The sequence below is a fragment of the Crocodylus siamensis genome, chromosome 5, assembly GCF_052110815.1.
Source record: "Crocodylus siamensis isolate JL-2025a chromosome 5, ASM5211081v1, whole genome shotgun sequence".
Classification (NCBI taxonomy): domain Eukaryota; kingdom Metazoa; phylum Chordata; order Crocodylia; family Crocodylidae; genus Crocodylus; species Crocodylus siamensis.
The window spans coordinates 82,561,934-82,581,170 of NC_143399.1; the positions used below are offsets into that span (position 1 = coordinate 82,561,934).

General features: G+C 42.4%; 1 protein-coding gene across 1 annotated transcript in view; it reads left to right on the forward strand.

The window, feature by feature from the left end:
- Positions 1–19,237, forward strand: part of GALNT1 (polypeptide N-acetylgalactosaminyltransferase 1) — a 202,624-nt gene that overhangs the window by 74,179 nt on the left and 109,208 nt on the right. Inside the window, exon 3 of the mRNA XM_090049575.1 lies at positions 9,777–10,007. Within this exon, the coding sequence (XP_089905701.1) occupies positions 9,869–10,007 (139 nt within the window). The 5' untranslated portion in view covers positions 9,777–9,868. The remainder of the gene's footprint in view (positions 1–9,776; positions 10,008–19,237) is intronic.

Sequence of the window (19,237 nt, forward strand, 5' to 3'; positions counted from 1 at the left end):
GCCACTTACCTCTGCAGCAGCTCTGACTCCATCTCTGGGGCAGCCAGTGGTGCTGGCCTGCCCCAGGCCCAGCCCATTCTGATGATCTCATATGTCCATAAAAAAGGCTTGAGGCCCAATAGGAAACTGATAGAGACACAGAGGCAACACTGGGAGATGCTGTGCTACAAGGTGATAAATGCCAGAAGTCAACAGTTAGGCACAGCTAAGAGGGGAATATCAGCACCTGGGTCAGTGCATGACATCTATTGTGAAGACTTTGGCATGATAAAAGTGTCAGTAGGAGAGATGCCTGGAGTACTGAGTGACTTAGAAGAGTGTGTGGTTGGTGTAACGTGACTTTAAAGTAACTTTTGGTGCCATTTCAAATGAACTGAGAAGAGTCGTAAGCAAGACTTGTCATTCCTAATGAAGCATGTTCACCAGTCCTGAGAGTGAATTGCAGGGCTTGTAATAAAAGGGTGTGTAGTCTCCAATTCCCCAGAAATGCAAGAGGATGGTATTATTTGGTAAGCCTGTGGCCATAGATTTTGGAGAGTGCAGAGGTGACTTTAATGGAGTATTCCTCAATGGACAAGGCCATCAATGAGGAATACTACACTAGTGAGCTACTATCTTTTCAAGAAACCATTGTGATCAGGTGCTATGGGAAGTTGAGTTGAGGATGCTGCTTCTTGAGGCTTCATTGGTTTGTGGGTTTTTTGTTTGTTTGTTTTTTTTTGGGAGGGGGGTTGTTTTGTTTGTTTGTTTTAAGGCTGTGAACTCCTGTTCAACAGACTTGGCTCTCTGAGACTTCTGCCAGTTCACCAAGTTTGAGGAAGTCCTTTCTGAGAAGCAAGTTAGTAATGATGGGATTGCAGGAATTGAGGAGTTTGTGAAATTACAGGTTAAGGATTTCTACTAGACTTACGTGATTTTTATGGCCTTTCTCAAAGGCTCAGAGAAGCTTACAGTGAGAGACTATATAACTTATAAAAGCACGTAGAAAATTTAAAATAATAATTCTTTACACAATGTACCAGTTCAGCCTTGCTTGCTGAATGGTAAAAGTCTTACAGTACTTCCTGAAGATGTCCAGGCATGAGCTCTGGTGAGCCCTAAGAGGGAGGGAGTTCCAAAGCTATGGAGCCACTACTGAGAAGTCTCCTTTGTTTTTGCCAGGAAAACTTAGTGCCCTGATAATGCTTGCAGGAGGCTGTTGTGAACTGCAGGATCAAGCTGTAGATTGTCTGGATGAAGTAAATTTGTCAGGAGAAGTAACATTTTAAAATAAATGGTTGAATGGAAATGGTATACTTTCTTGCCAGGCTACAAATCTTATGGATGCTTCTCTATAACTGATGGTTCTGCAATATTTTGTTAAAAAGTTGGTATTAGTAGATGAAACTAATAAACATCAAAGGCTGGTACATCTATAGTAACTGGGTTAAGAACGCAAACTTCATGTTTGTGTACATCATCAAGTATCTATCAAATCATGTTACCTTAGTTCAAATTTAGACCTGGATGTGGGTGACTAGCAACCTGGAACTTATAAAAGCTTATCCTTATTTTAATACCCTCATTTGTCCCCACTTTTCTCATCCCTATACTATAGAAAATCAGTAAAGAATTTTTTTTTTTTACTCTGGTCTGCTTTGAAATTAACACAAGCTGCATCTGTCAATTTCACAAAGTTACAGCAGGTAAATATTTTTTTTATGAAAAAACATTCTACTACTTAAACCAGTCATGTTTATAAATGGACAGCACCACTTTTTATAATTTCTCTAATAGCTTTTACTACTTAATCTTAGTTTAATGTTGCTAAAACAGAATTTGGCATGGTATCAAGCTTGTATCTGTGTTTAAACACAGTGTATAGATGGAAACTTATGTTTTGGTTCAGTAAGTGCAGTAGTATAATACTTTCCTCAGGTCTTGATTCGACAGTTTTGTGTTGACAATTACTTATGCAAAAAAGATGAAGTAGGTCAGCACCTGAAAATGATATCATGGTGGCAGACGGTGGTTAGTTATGTAGTTATGAGAAGCTGGCATCCAACTTTTTAACTTGTTATGAGTTGTAGCTATCAAAGGATCAAATTTGGGGTGAAATGAAATAATACAGTATTCAGAAGTTGTAATTTAAAGCTGACCTTTTCCTGTAATATAAAGTGGATCATGTATTCTGTCTACATGTGGTTTTCTGACCTTCAAAATGTGCCATATTTGAGGTTACACTTTTCCCCCTTTCTTCATATTCTAGATTAATTTGCGTCCTTACGGTGGATCCATCAAGATTGTGTAATTTAAAAAAGGCATTTTATAGTACATCTGCAAAAAATTCAGTGCAAACTACAAGTTCCTCAATTATTTAGTGCTGTCATGCAGTAAAATTATAGCTCAGTGCTAAGAACAAAAGGGCTTTCATTCCTGTTCTTTACAAGGTGTATGTTTCTCCTCCACTCTTGCATTCCTGGTACAAATAGCTTTTTGGAGTTCACTTTATCATAGAAATCATTATACTTAGTTTGACAAATATTTGTTTTACAAATATTTCCATTCATTGCTGAATATGACTGCAGGGGTCCAAGCACTTGGGTCATTAAGAGGAGATGAATTGTCTGAGTTCCATATGAACCCTTTGTATGAAAGTGGGAGGAACTATAGATATTCTGCTCAGTTTTTGAACCTTGTCTCACTATCCCTTTAGATTTTTAGGGTTCAAAAATTGTTCTCTATGCAAAAGACAGCTTTGATTCTACCCACTTCTAAACATGTCATTTGATTTAATTTACCTCTTTCTTACAGATAGGTATGTGGACTGGGGTCTGAGTTTCCTACATCTAGCAGTTCCACAACTTATTGGCACCAGTTGTTATGATTTCTTAAGACTTCTCCAACAGCGTGTTTCTTCATCTCCCTCAGTTTAGGACCAGGTTGTTAAGTCTTGGATTTCACAAGAATCTAGAGATCCTAAGAGAAATCTAAGTTAGCATTCATTTCTTTTATATATTACAAGATTCTAAAACAGGGGTGGGCAAAATACAGCTTGTGTGCCATATCTGGCTTACCAGGCCATTCTGTCCAGCCTGCAGAACCCATTAACATTTTAGAAAACTATTTACCTGCCCCTGGCTGCCTGCCAAAGATGACAAGGTGCCAGGGGCAGTAGGACTCAGGGGGAGCTGGCAACAGGACCCAGCAGCCACAGCAGCAATGCCCGCCTGGCCCTTCACCACCCTCAGCCAAAAGCCTGGGACCCTAGGGCTGTTGCCACCTCCTTTTGCAGGAGAGGGAAATTCAGATAAGAAAGGGGGAGGGCCACAAGCAATTGCCCCAGTCCTTAGGGCTGTGGTCCTGGCACTGTAGCTGGGAGCTGAGTGGTGCTGGAGTCGGGGGGGGGGGCGGGGGGTGGGGGAGGAACAGCAGCAGTGGCAGGCAGGAAAGCGGGTAAATCATGGCAGCAGGGGGTGGGGGGGCAAGTGGGAGTGAGCAGGCACACAGGAGCACACTGACACCTTGGCAGGAGAGCAGGGTCCATGCCAGAGCCAGCGCTGGTGGAGGCCCAGGGTGTAGTGTGGGGTCCAGGCTGGCAGGGAGTCTGTGCAGCCAGGTGGGCTCCCCTCTCTCCCTGCTGGCACGGTCCAGCCTGGTACCAGAGTCCTGTTGTCAACCCAGGCCATGTGTTCCTGCTGCTCTGCTCTGGGTCCCCACTGGTGCCTGCCCAGTGGCACCGGTGCGCACCAGTGCGGGCCCCATTCTCCTGCCCAGCTATCACTGCGCTCCCACATGCCTGCCCCCCCCAACCACCTGCTGCTGCTGTTTACCCACTTCCCTGCCCACAGCTACTGCTGTTCCTCTCTGCCCCCTGACCTTGCTCCAGCACCATGTGGTTCCTGGTTGTGGTGCTGGGCTGCAGGACTTGGCAGGAGCTGGTCTTGTCCCCACGATTCTTGGCTGGATTTGCAGTGCCAGCCTGGCTGGGCCAGCTCTTACTGCATCCTATGGTAAGGCTGTGCAGGTGAGACATAGTGTTGGAGTGGGGGATGGGAAAATAGTAGGAGAAGAGCAGCGGTGGCAGGTGAGGTTGGGCTGGAAAGGGTAGTGGTGGCAAACAGGAGCACTCATGTAAATCAGGACAAAAATATTTTTTTGAAATCAAATTAATGAATGTTGTAGTAGATGTTTTGATTTTTAGAATATAATTTAGTATTTTAAGGAGAACTTCTGGGGAGCAAGGCGAGGGAGTTTTGGTGGCAAAAGTCAGGGGTTAGGAGGCAGGACTTATGATCTCAAGATGGTGACTAGGGGGCAGGGCACTTATCAAAGGGCAGGGTTACCGTTGCAGCTCTCGACAGCCTGCCAAAACTCAGTAAGCGGCCCTCCACCCGAAATAATTGGCTGCCCCTGTTCTAAAATCACTCCTGACATCTTTTACTTCCAGGAAAAGAAAGAAAGAAAAATGCTGTGGGGCTCCAGGCAGCCTCATTTTTTCTGAGGGATCTGTGTTAATTCAGGTCATTAGCAGAGGAGAGCAGTTTCTGATTATTGACCCTAGGACCAGTCATGTTTTCTCTAGCATGAAGCTGACAGACTGATTTTTGTCTGATTTACAGCACATTAACTGTAACAGGTAGTAAAAAAACAAAATCTTTGATTATATGCCTTGGTATCCTAAGTCCTAGATGACTTTTGTTTCTTGGGGCATATACCCTCTGGCTCTTGCTGCCTTTCAGAGTTGCACTGCTGCAGTCTCTGGTCCCTAATCTGAAAGGTTTTTTTTCCTATGTCTCTCCTCACTTTAATTGTATGAAACATCTGCATCTTTTTCCACTGCTTTTTAGTAGACACCTTCATTCACCACGTAGGGCCATGGTTTTTCTTTGAAAATCTTATTGAAACCTAGTCTTCAGGCTTTACTTGGTGAGTTTACAGTACAAACAAAATAACTGTGTTTCCCTATACAAGAAATTAACATTTTATTTAAAAATTGTTATGGTACTACTTTAAGCAATAGACTGATATATTTACCATCCCTCTTAGATAAGTATATTACTTCTATATTTATAATTCTGCTGTCCAGAAAATAAAGAGATCCCTCACCACCTAGAAACATGGATTTTTATATGTGTTTGGATAACAGGCAGAGACTTAAGTGACTTGCATCATACAGGTTACATTATGGCAAAACAGAAAACAGTCTGGGCCTCTCCTACCTCCCAGGCTGTACTCTAGCAATTGGGACAGCTTTCCTCTCTGGATTCCTAAGGAAAACAATTGCTGACACCTGAATGATGGAGCACAGTTGTAACTTCTGCCTTGCTTATCTCCCACCTTAACCCATGTTAGTTTCTAGAACAGGTTGTAGTGCTTATGTTCCCTTCTCTAAGTTTACAGTTCCAGTTTTTAGGTCTGACTGTGGGATGTGATATTCACAATGCAGTTGAAGTGCAGAGAGGCAAAGATGGTAATTGCCACCTTTTGCTATCTAGCTTTCAAAGGTCTGTTATGTGATTGATGTGGTTTCTTCTTTAGTACAAGATGTGTGTCTCGTGGCTAGAAACACCTAGTTAAACTATTATCTGTGCTTTCTAGACTAATAAAATTTTTCAAATACTTGTCCTCCAACCAGTAATTGGAGCAAATTACCCTTCTAATTTGCATATATCTTCATATTTATGACTTAAATTGCAAAGTCTCCAGTATTCATAGTTCGTGATTTAAAATTGTTGTTGGTTATAGCAAGAAGCCATAAGTCATAGTGCATTTCTTTCCAAATAAATATATTATTTTGGTTCCTTAAAGAAACTGAATACTCCTTTGGATTCATTTAAATAGAAACTAAGTCTGTTCCCAACAATGATTGTAACTGATGATACAATCCTTGCAAGAAATGCTTCAGGAAGGGGTTTTGTACATAGAAACAATACATATAATGAGGAGACTTCTGGAGCAGGAAGCAGAGGAAATTGCCCAGAAAGGAAATTGCATGTGTCAGAAGAGTTTTGTAGATAAATTTTAACATTTTATTAATTGGATGCACAGGAGCATTTGGTTGAGTTTTGCTACCCAGAATAAACCATTTAGCATTGCTAGAAATTATTTTCATAAAGGTAAATTTACATTTGTCGTTTGAAAACAGCATAACTGGAGAAACCCAAAGCTTGTTTCTGATTTCTGATCTTTGGCAATTGATTAAAATCTTCAGTATTTGGTATAAAACTTACTTTTAAATTAAATGGAGTGGAGCAAAATGGAATTTAAAAATGTTTGCTTTTTAAAATTTGTACACATTTGTTGTTGGAAAAATAGGTAAATGCCAGCTTTGAACATGTTTTGATGACTTAAATGAAAGCAGTCATTGTAACTAAAGTCCTAAAGTTGCATTTCAAATAGCTGTTGTTAGTTGAGGTTTTTTTACCTTGCCTGTCCAACAATTTGCCACTGTGGTAGCTGTATCCACTTGCTATACTTATTGTTAATATTTTACTGGAATCGGTGTTTATGTTGTAAGTAAAGCATTCACTTAATGTAGTAACGCTGAACTTCTGCATCACTTAAGGCCCAAACTTACCTTGTATGCATGTTTTGCAATCTAGGATCCCTAGTCATGGGCAGAGGAACAACAGAGGTGCACAGACAGGGGAATACAAGAAAACAGTGCATTGGTTATAAGCAACAGACTCAGTGCATGAACTGTAGTCTCTTCTTTTCACATGTAGGAAAAGAAATGACATGAATCTGAAAAATCCATCTTAATTTTTCTTAAACTGTATTTAATTTTAGTTCAAATTTCCTTACTTCTAGTTGGATTTTCCCCAAGTGTTATGCAGCAAGCATAACAAATACAACTATACAAATTATACAAAACTATACAAATGTTCTCTGATATAGTTCCTCCTAGTTTGATTTTGAGTTTTTTATATATTAAAATAATCACATTTCTGGTGATCAAAACTGAGTTGGAGCATTATTTTACTTTTAGGACACTTATGAAATGCAGCTAAATTTAAACTGGATAGATGCTTCCAAATGTGGAGGACTTTGTTTCCCGGGGCAAAGGCAACTATTCTACACGCTCTTAATCTCGCTTATTTTCCCCCCCGCCACTGTTGCGTTGGCCCTGTAGGCAGCGATGATGGAAGGGGGGAGGGGCAGGCCAAGGCCAGTGCTGGTGGCCTTGCCCCCTCTGCTTCCCCCACCCCCCCGCGGTATCCCAACCCTGCTCCACCTCCACACTGCTTGCCGCTGCCTCCAAAAAGCTGGGGGCGGGGGCCGAGGCCAGCTCTGGTGGCCTTGCCCCCCTCCCCCCCCCCCCCCCCCCCACTCCATCGTCACCACTTGCTGATCTTGCCCTCCACCATTCTGTCCACTCTGTTGCTGCCGCCTCTGTCCCCTGTGTCCCCGCCATCATGGTGGGGCTGCCACCTGTCCCAGCATTGTATTTTCACTCTGGTTGTTTCAGTCAGCCAGTCAGAGTGGAAATAAAGTTTTATGGACAGACAGGCAGACAGAGTAAGATTTTTATAATGTTAGAATAGAATTAACAACAAAACTAAAAAAGTACGCCCATGTTAATTTTATGCCCCAATAGCCACAAATATTTGAAATGAAATACTTGATTAGGAAAAAAATTAAATACAGCACACTTTTTAATGTGGTTTAAATATTATGTTCAAACAGATTCAAAGGTTTATGTGGAATTAAATTATTTTTATTGGAATACTTGTATAAATGTAAAGACAATACACAATAGCATGTACTTCCATTACATTGTTCTGCTCTGTGTGTTTGCTGAACAGAAAGTGAAATAAAAATTAATCACAGTTTTTAGTTGTGGTTTTGTTTTCACTTGTAGTCTTTAATGAAATAAGAATTTTAGCTTTGGTTTTGATTTGACCTGCAGAGCCAATTAGACCTTGATTTTAGGTTTGGGTTATTATGTGAGTGTATTCACCATCCTGTTTACATATGTTCTGTTGATTTATACTCTCTCTCACTCTTCCGAGAGATAATCACTTGAAAAAGGTTAATTACAACTTTGAAACTTCCAAGCTTGTCTAATATTGTATTGGCATCCGTTCATTGTTACTAATGAATTTTATGAAACAATGAATTTTTAGAAATAGAAAATTTCCCATGGAAAATAAAGCACTGGAAAATTTCCCAGAAAATTTTCTGCCCCACATCTCTGGTCTGAACCATGTACTGTTCCATACAGCTGCTTTACCACCTTTTTAAATGTTGTATTCCAACCGTTTGGTGTCATTCTGGTTCAGGTGGAGACCCAACCCTCCTGTACGTGCTGCCCCAGTTCTTAATAAACATAACCCCTCCTCTTTACACCATCATCTCACCCACATATTAAGACCCTGGAGCTCTGCCTGTGTACCCAGCTCCATACATGGCACTGGAAGCACTTCAAAGAATGCTACCGTGGAGGTCCTAGAGTTCAGCCTAAATTTAGCTTCCAGGGCCTCTCTTCTACAATTCTCCATGTCATAAATACCCACATAAACCATGACCGCCGGCTTCCAACCCAGCACTCCCTAGCAGCCTGTCTGTATATCATGTGAGGTCTGCTACTTTTTTCACCTGGCATGCAAGTGACCAGGTAGTCCTCCCAGACATCACATATTTAGCTACTATGTGCCTAATACAGGTTTCCCTTGCTTTATGCTGTACATGCATTCCTGGAAAACGAGGCATAACTTGAATTTATATAAAGGGAACCCACTTTACAATGCAACAAATAGGGATATGCACCAAGACCTCAGACCCATTTCTATCACTTTTGCAAGACAATTTTGGTACTCGCCAATAGCAGACAGTACACACAAGCACAGAGTGGTGGTGAATGCTACCATAATGGGGCTGGCAACTACAGAAACACGGGTTGCAGATGAGCAAGGAGCACAGATCCTCACAGGAAACTATATTTTGGTGCATGTCACTCCCACAGTGCACCCACACAAAGCAGCTGACTGTGGGCTTCCACCACACCAATATCATAAGAGTGAATTTACCTTTCATATAACAATTTTTGGTATAAAAAGGGTCTTACATAAGAGTGAATTCTCACATCCAGAACCCTCATAAAGTGAGGGAAACCTGTAATCAGATCACCCACTACCACCACCTGCTTCCTTTTTAAAGATTTGAACATAGCAGAGTTGTTTTCTGTATGAGCCTGCCCCTTGCTTGTAGAAGTAAGCATTTGTTTTTGAAACAGTAGCAAAATGGGACCAGATTCCCACAGTTCTTCAGCTGTGCTGCAATTGAAATAATGCTGTTGCTTATGCTGTCATTGTAGTCTTAATGAAAGATTCAGCCTTTTTCACAGCTGAGTATCTTTTTCAACAACTATCACTAGAGACTGTCACAGCTTGTAGCCTTTCCATCTTCCTTCTCCTCCCCTTTCCCACCTTTGGCAACAAGTTGGGTTTTTCCCCCCATCTACTATTTAAATCAAGTATTTGTGAACTACTAAAAATCATCTTCTAGCCAACTGTACTGCTACCCAAGAAAAGGCAGAATTATTTGTACTGAGGAGATGGGCAACTTGACATTTTCGTGTAAGTGTTAACATAATACAAGTCTCAGCTGTTTTCTGCCTTAGTTGGCCCTGCTCTATTCACTGTCTAGAGTGTCTAGGTAATTTCACTTTTTTGCCTCTGGACCATTATATAAATTAAATTATTATTTTACATTTATGATCTTAAACCATAATTCTGTCTTTTAGTTAATGTTTGAAGTTTTTTGTAATTTCTGTTCTTTGTTTTGTTTTTCAGATACAGAACGTGGTCTCAAACTGGATTGAAGCAATCTTGTTGACTTTTTTTCTATTTATGTTTTTTTATTCTTGTATTTGACTTAAAGTGCCATGAGAAAATTTGCATATTGCAAGGTGGTCCTTGCCACCTCATTGGTTTGGGTCCTTCTGGATATGTTTCTACTGCTTTACTTCAGTGAATGCAACAAATGTGATGAGAAAAAAGAGCGGGGACTACCTGCTGGGGATGGTGAGTGAATATCTGTAAATCATAATTTGGTTTAAATAATCATAGTGGAAAAGTTTCCTATTTAATGATTTTATGGTAGCACAAGGTATGACTTATGAAGGTTTTTGTTTTAAGACTTGTGGTATTCTGAAGACAGATATAGAACTCTTTAAGATGTGAGTTTGGGGAAAAAATGCCATGCTGTGGGCTGTTTAGAAAGGTAAAATAATTAAGAAAGTAGCTTATCCTGAGATGCAAGAATATATCTGTAATATTTCTGATTTTGATAGAGATGCAGCAGTGTAATGAAAAAATAGTATTTGGCCAATGAATATTGCAGTTTTGAAGGTCAATGATCTCATTACCAAATGTCAGAGCAAAAAAGTTATTTTGATAAATGCAATAGCACTTCAGACCAAGAGGTGAAGACTGCTGCTTTTATTCCAAGCAAAGCTCTTCAGTTAAGCTTTGCAATTTTTCTGCTAGTTTTCTTAGTATCTGTGAATTTGTCAGCCAAGCTAAGTGTAGGATTTTATTTTGTTTTGTTTTTATGAAAGGTTACACACCATAAAACTTATTACTTTGGTATATAACATGGATCTGCCTGGGTTCTATATACATATGCCAGTTTTGGAGTTATATAAAGCAAATTAAGTAAAGTTTGAAGATGTCCAGGTGGAACTATGTGGCTTGTTAAAGTTGGCCAAAGCTTCCTTTTTATAGAATCTTTCTTTTATTTATAACTAAACCAAGCATCCGCTGTTTAGGTTCAACTTCCCCATGTTATACATCACTGTTGTACTGAAATTTTTGCAAAGCTGCAGCAAAAGTGGTTCAGGCATTACAGGGAATTGGGGAAATAAAAAAAAAAACCATTTGCTTCTCACACTTATTTCATAAAGAAGGTTCAAGGCCTTGATGGCTTGGAGAAAGTGGATTTGAAATATTGTGGGGGTATTTCTCTAAAGGTAGAAGTGTTTTTAAATAGATTCATAGATGTAGGATCGGAAGGACCTTGTAGATCTTCTAGTCTGACTCCGTGCTCTGGGCAGGAGAGAAAACTGGGCTTAAATGATCCCAGCCAGGTAAACGTCGAGCCTCCTCTTAAAGACCCCCAGGGTAGGAGCCATCACTACTTCCCCTGGAAGATGGTTCCAGATCCTCCAAAGCAGGGGTAGGCCAAATCCTGTAAAGCAGAAGTAAGCCAAATCCTGCCCACCAAGCCATTCTATCTGGCCTGCGGGGCACCTAAGAAATTTAAAAAACTAATATTTAATCTGGTTCTGGCTGCCTACCAAAGATGACAGGAGTCAGGAGCAGTAGGACCCCGGGGGAGTCAGCAGGAGTCAGAAGAGAGGCTAGCTCAGCCCCACCCCTAACCCCCACCACCCAGAAACCTCTGTTTGCAGCTGCTTTCTCTACACGCTGCTGCTGCCTCCAATACCATGTGGCCTCCGGCTGCATCACTGGACTGTGGGAGCACAGGGCCGTACTGGTACACAGAGCGTGTGTGTGTGGTGAGCAAAGCACACGATGTGTTTTGCAATGAGAGAGGGAAAGTGTGCATAGGACAAGTCCCGCAAACACCCGGATCATACACATGCACCCACATCTCCTCATACTGCCATACATGCAGACCCACACATACACACCCAGCCATCCTTTGCCCATAGCCCACATCCCTATACAAATATGCTCCCTCACCCCACATACGTATCTACCACCTACACACACCAACAGCCCCCCACAAACCTGTACCCGCCCCTCCATTCTTCCTATACTCCCACAGATTATGAGAGTAAGACTTCATTTTAAGCTACTGTGCGATCACCTCTATGTATGCTGCACAAACGCACGTAAATCAGGACAAAATATTTTTTGAAATCAAATTAATGAATGTTGTAGATTTTTTTTTTTTTTTTTTTTTTTTTTTTTTAGAATGTATTTTGGTGTTTTTCTGGTTCTGAGATGGCAAAAGTTGCTGAAAGGAGTATTTCTGGGGACAAAGGGAGGGGCTTCTGGTGGCAAAGGTCTGGGGCTAGGGGATGGGACTTCCACTCAAGATGGTGACCAGGGGGCGGGGCACTTGTCAAGGGACAGGGCTACCCATGTGGCCCTCAACAGCTTGCCAAAACTCAGTACGTGGCCCTCTGTCTGAAATAATTGGCTGCCCCTGCCCATCACATAATACATGTGATAGTATTATGACTGCAAGGGTTTAACAGTGGTGTATATGCAATATCTATTTTTGGTAGCAAAATTCTAAGAATATTCTGTGAGTCCAAAGTGTGCTACCTCTCAGGACATCAGAGATGAAGTAGGATTCTTCTGCAGTTACTCCTCATGAGTGGCTTGGGGCTGTTGAAGTCCTATTTAGTAGGCCAAGGAGTACAAGGACATTTTCTCTTCTCTCATTGCTCCCCTGCTATTGTCCATTCACACTGGAAGAGGATTTTTGTTGTTGTTGCTCAACTTGACACCTGAGTACATAGTTGTGCTGAGTACTTGCAACTGCAACTGAAGTCAATAGGAGCTGCATGGAAGAAAAAAAAAAGCACCTTAGAAGTGACCAATAAAAAATTATAGGTTTTTTGTTTGTGTGTTTTTTTTTTTTTTACAAGTTTGGCAAGTACTAAATGACTGCGTGGGAACTGGCGTTTCTGCGCAGTAGTGTATCTGCTCAACTTGGTGATGCTGACTAAGTAGTAGCTTGTTACTACCGTATGGTCACGCTTTGTGCCATGCAGCGGTACTGCACAGTAGTTGCAAGCTACTGCAGTCAACGTCTCATGTAGATCTGGCCACTAGAACCTTAAACTTAAGTTTATATGCACATCCTGAAAACTGGCATTTTCTAACTTTTGAATGCTTGACTTGAAACCTTAGTGCATTTTTAAGGTAATTTTCATAGGAACTAGAGAAATACATTTTCTTGGTGTTCTTAGAAGTTGCTTTTGGATTCCAGTGTGGTTCCTGTAGAAATAGTTATTAGAGGTACAGATCACAGGAAAGCATAGCTAGAAATGTCTTCACAAGGTCATCTAATCCAGCTCTCTGCTCAAAGCAGGATTGTCCCTGGTTAAACCATCCCAGCTAAGCGTCTGTCTAACCTGGTCTTGAAAACCTTCCAGGGATGGAGATTCCACAGTTTCTGTAGGTAGCTTATTCCAGTGCTTGACCACACTGAGTCAGAAAGGGCACCTATACATGAGTGTGGAGGCTGCTCCAATGTGCTGTAATTTCAGTGTGTCGGAGCATACTGGATTGCTCCAGCAGCCTCCTGTGTCTCGTGTACCAGCATCTTGGCAGCTGCCTGCATCTCGTGTATCAACGTCCCTATGCCTAAATACCCCATTCAGTGAGCTTTAGTTCAAACACCCCTGCTGTCTTTTTTAAGCATGGGGATGCTGATACACAGGACACAGCAACATTTTAATTAGAGTAACTCTTGGGAGCCACTCTAATTAAAGCGCCACCCCTTCCCCCCACCCCCTCCAATGCAAGTGTAGAAGTGCCCAAAGTTCCTGCTAATCTCCAACCTAAATTTCCCCTGCTGCAGTTTGAGGCTGTTGTTCCTAACCCTGCCCCTTACAGCCACAGAGAAAAGCCCAGGTGTGGCACTGTCATAATATACATAATAACCTTAGATGCATGTGTGATGGTGTAAATCCCTGTTCAAGCTAGTAGTTTCTTGACCTGAAGAAAGAGTTGGTTCTCTCCCCTGAAAACATCCAGTACTATAGTTTATGTAACCAAATGGTGAAATGCCTTCTGTGAATCTTAAGACAGTCGCAATATTCCTTAGCTTTCTTTTTAAGAGTGTTCTCTTAGTTTTCAAAGTTGTTTAACAAGAACACTGGTGTGACTGAAAATTAAGTTACTGTCATGAGCTGGTAGTAGTGTTCTGCATGTAATTAAATCATTTCCAGCTATCCATGATGTTCCAACATGCAGTGCTAGCTTTCCTCTGTGATACATCCCTAAAGTGCACATGCTCTTAAGTATTGGAGGACAGATGGAAGCATTTGATTAGGCCCTGCAAGAAAATTTGGTTATTTTGGGACAAGCTGTGTCTTACCTTCTTAGAAAGATTCATCCTTAAGCATTTTATTAAGAGAATGAAATCACATGTGGTAATCTACATTTTTGGTTGCATATAAGGACCTAGATGGGGGGGTGGGGAGCATGTTATATATTTATTATGCAATTAAAATTACATTCGAGGGCAGCTATGGACTAATGAACTGAATGTCAGGAGATTTATATTCTAGTTCTGGCTGTAAAACTAATTTAGGTTATGGACAAATTATTAAATTATACTGAATTAAAAGAATAGGGGGAAAAATTATGTGTGTCAGCTGCTTCACAGTAACTGTTTATTTAATGTACACTTTTACCCTGCAGTAAGTGGAAGCTAAACCAGGTACATCTACCAGTGAGTGAAATGGGTCTAAATTACTGTGGCTTTATTTTCCACTAAACTCAGAATAGAAGGGGACATGAAGTTGCTAGCAGAACAGCTGGTGTGTAATAAGCACGGCTCCTGGTTTTCTCTGTTTAAAAATTGCAAATTCTCTGATTTATGAACCCCCAAATCCACAATTAAAATGAAATGCCACTATATATAAGTATCAATTGAACACAATGTTTTATTGATATATTCACAATTTTAAAACAATTTGGAAGTCTACCAGTGCCTTGATCACTATAATAAAAAAGTACTTACAAATTTTGGTATTGATTTTTGGGTTTCTATAATGGAAAATCAGAGCTCCTCCTGCCCCCTTTACTCGCACAGGATGGAAGTCCAGGCCCCTCACTCCCAAGACACAGCCCTGCTGGAGGGGCCTCCCAGCTACCAGGGCTACAGGGCCAGGAACCCAGGTCCACAGCCACATACCACCTGCACACTGGTGACACGTAGGGGGTCTGCACCCCCTGAGATTGGCTGCCGGGAGAAGTGCTGACATCCTCCTCCTCCTCCTCCTCCTCCTCCCCTGAGAGAAACCCTGGCAACGAAACCAGAAGTGCTGGTGGAAGTGCCACTGGTACTTAGGGTTTTGCCAGTGGCTCAGTGATCAGGCACTGGGGAACTCCTGCCCCGCCAGTCAGTAATTGGCCTCTGGGGAACGCCCCCCCCCCCAACACCCCATCGGTGATTTGGTACCCCCCCCAGACTTGGGACATACCAGTCGCCCGTGCCCCTACAGCAGTACTCGAACCCTGGCTGCCATCTGTGGGAGGTGCCAGCTGCTGCGGCCACAGCAGGGAGCGGAGCCCAGAGCCCAGCTCCCCCTCCTCCATGAATGGCATGGAGAGAGGTGGGGAGGGGAGGGAGGATACATGCAGACTGCCTGCTGCAGGCTCTGGCTCCTTGCCCTGGGGCCTCCATGGCTCAGTGGGTGGAACCTGACACTGCAGTGCAGAGCCAGCGTGGCAGAGAAGCCAGCCCCTCCCTTTGCCCTCTAAACAAGCTGCCTGTGGCTCCTTGCTGGGGCCCTGTGGCTGCTCATTCCAGCCTCCGGCCTCAAGCCCCACACAATATCCCAGCTGAGCAGCAGCCCTACCCCTGCCCGACTCCCTCCTTGCCTATGGGGGCCTGAGTCCACCCCCCCCCGCCCCCTACCAGAGCTGTTTGCATGCACATGGTGCCCCCTCCCTGACTGCCTTCCTCCTACAGTTTGCCAGCTTGCAGAGAGCCCGTTGCAAAAAAAAAAAGTGGAAAATCTGTGTGTTTCTGATTAAAAAAATCCATCTTTTCCTCAGCTAAAAGGAAAAATCCATGTTTTTACCATTTCTCCATGGGAAACGGAAAACGCAGATACCTGATAACTCGTGGCTTTCTGTGGAAACTATGAAAAACGGTGTTCTCTGTGATCACCTGGAAATATTGCATTGGCTGCAATTTCCTGTGAAATCAACCTTTAACAAAAAAAAAAAAAAAAGGGAAAGGAAAAATCCCATGGCATATTATTTGTATAATAAATATGATGTTTTAGAAAGTCCCCATACTTAACGCAATACAAAGATAATGCAATAGTCACTGCAGCCGTACATCCCATGATTTGAGAGTTACTGTTTGCGAATGAAGATGCTAGTCAGCGAAGTGGAAATATTTCGGAGTCATCTTTTAAGAAGTTAAATGCAATGCTGCAGTCTGAAGATGGGTGAAAAGAAATTTTTAAAAAGCTAAATACATTTCAGCTCAGGATTGTGTAACAGGTCCCTGTAGGAACCTTACATTCAGATGGTGGCAAATTGGTTTGGTTTGTTCATCTTGCAATGTGACTGGATGTATCAAGGAAAAACAGTCTTGGTTGCTATTTAGAGTCGTAATCGCATAGAAAGCGAAAGACTTCTACAGAGGCTGAGGATCAGAACAAAAAACAAATGATGATGTCCTCGAAGTGTTAAACTACTTCAAGTGGTTTTAAATGAAGAGAAGGTACAGTTGAGCTAGTGGAAGCATTCACTGCTGCCAACATACCTTTGGAAAAACCTGATAACCCAAAATTAAGAGTACTTGAACAAGCGTGTACCAGATGCTGGCACTTTCCCATGTGCAAACCAACTTCTCCAGAATTATCTACTAGGAATAATTGCTTTGCATGTTCAGTCTACGAAATCTGCATTAGCAGAGTATGAATTAATATAGATTGTAGAAGATGAAGCAACAGATGCACAGGATAACTATATACTCCACTTTTTATTTGTACCTGGGAGCTGGAAACATAGAGATCTGCTTGTTTTTCAAACAAAGCTAGTTCAACTTTTTAAGTGTAGCACAAGCTGTAGTGAAGGCTGTGGTAAACTGTGCTTTAAAATTTAGCCAGATTTCAGCATTTCTCTCTCATAATTCGGTGTGTATGTGCAGAGCTCTTTCTGTTGTGCTCCATGGAATGATGCCATGGAATAATGAAATGCAGTTCATGTTACCTGCAATGTACACATTCCATCTTTAATAAGTGATATTTGGTGCACATTTTCCTGATGTGGACATCTGGGTTTTTTTCTTTTAAAGCATTCTCAAACATTGTCCAGGCCATAATGCAACTGTGTCGCTTCCACCAGAAACAGTGCTTACAAGGTAGAATTCATGTTCATTACCATGCAAAGAATATTAAATACTCCCAGCAATTTGTGTGAGATAAGCTTGAAATCACACTTGGCACATAGTGTATGTTTAAGCTACATGATCTCTTAAGACAGGGCTACATTGGTGATTTAATTTTAAGTTGGTGGCTGAAAATGCAATCCGGTTCATGGAGCCTCTGATGCAGTTTGAAAGGCTTTGATTCGCCAAGCACCCAACAAACTGATGGATTTGATAAGCTGGGTCACAAGATATGGAATCAAAACAACTTTCAGGCTGTCAAACTGAAAAGCAGTACAGACAACAACTGTTAGCGTCGATAGCTATGAATTTAAATCAGTACTAAAAAGTATGATCAGTCACTATCACCAATTTAAACAACTGACTACCTCTGTTTTTTTTAGTGCTGTTCACACTTTTTACCCAATTCATGTTCCTTTTCTGAGTTTTGACCCTTAAGTCAATCCTTGGGTGATAGAAAGAGCATGAGAATGAGTATGCTGCTGACAAACTTTATCAAAGAATGCCAGCTGCCTTTGAATGCAAGTAACTTTGAGGATTCTGTTTCTGATTGGTTTTCACATCTCTACAACTTGGCAAAATGCTGCCTTACAATTCTAACCGATTTAATGGATGTAGAACATGTGATCTCAGTGCGTGGACAAGTCTTCATACTGCACTGACAGGATGTCTGCTGCAACTGCTGGTGGATGCTGCATTCTAGTGTTTAACAACTAAAAGGAATTGTTTCTATTAAGATTAGCTTTTAATTAGTATTTCTAAACTGTTTAGAGGTGCACCAATATATTGGTGCCATATCAGGTTGGCACCGATAAAAGGAAAATGAACATTATTGGCTGTAAGCTTTTTTTGGCTGGTGTAGCCTGTAATGTACCAATAAATACAGTATGCCTTCTGGCTGGGGCCCCTGGATGTGTGAATGTGCACAGCCACACATGGCCAGGCATGCAGCCTGGCAACATGCAGAGCAGTGCCCTGCAAGTAAGTCTGTGGAGGGGAAAGGGCATGGGGGAAGGACAGATTGAGACCTGCCCCCCATGGTGAGGGAGGGAGTAGGGCTAGGGTTGGGGGGCACTGCCCTGGCTGGGCAGTTAATGGGACCTTGGGGCCAGGGCAGGGAGTGGGATGGAGCCACAGGCAGATGTCCAGGGGGGACAGGCAGGAGCGGCTTCCTGCCATTGTGCACATCCCCAAGGGGAGGCATGGGGGGCACATGTCCCCCCCACCATATTTGTGTGTGGAGTGGAAGTGGGCTGCTGCCTGTGGGCTTGGGGCTATCTGCCCTGCTGCCTTTTGCCCCAGGAGCCATGCATTGGTTGTGCTCCCCCTGTCCACCCAGCGGCAGGGGACACAGCAAGTTGTGCCTCTTGCTGCAGAGCAGGCTGGGGGATGCAGCACACTGCTTCTTGGGCAAAAGCAGCAGGGCGGAGAGCCTTGAGTCCACGGTAGGCAGCCCACATCTGCCTTCACCCTTCTAGGCTCTGCTCTTAAAAGCGCCTCCATGCTTAATAATGGTGGCAGCAGCGCTTGAACTAAAGCTCATTTGAGCTTTAGTTCAAGCACCGCTGCTGCCATTTTTAAGCACCAAGATGCTGATCCCCTGGATGAGCTGCCCACGGCTCCGTCGTGCTCCCCCCGGGATACCATTCACTGTCTTGACTGGGCAGCACCCCCCAGCCCCAGTTCTAGTCCCTACCCCTGCACCACTCCCTCTCTTACTGTGGGAGCCTCAGTCTACCTCCCACTCTCCTTCCTCTCCACAGACTTTACTGCAGGGCACTGCTCTGCATGCTGCTGGGCTTTGCTCCTATAAATCGGTTATCAGATCAGTACCAGCTGATATGCGTGGTTAATAATCAGCTATTGGTATCAGCCAAGAAAATCTCTATCAGTGCACCCCTATTACTTTTCAAACTCTTTCTCTTTAAGAAAGAGAAGAGCTTTTCATGAACTGCTACAGAGTAAAGATGGACCACATTAATCTTTTTTTTTGTACTAGTACAATAACTTTAATTATAAATGCATTTGGAGTGCAAATAGCAATATCAGTCTGAGGCAGAATGGAAGTTATAATCAGAAATTGCTGTTGAGAACAGAGTACTGTCATTGTTTAAATTCCAGATTTCCAAGGGACCTG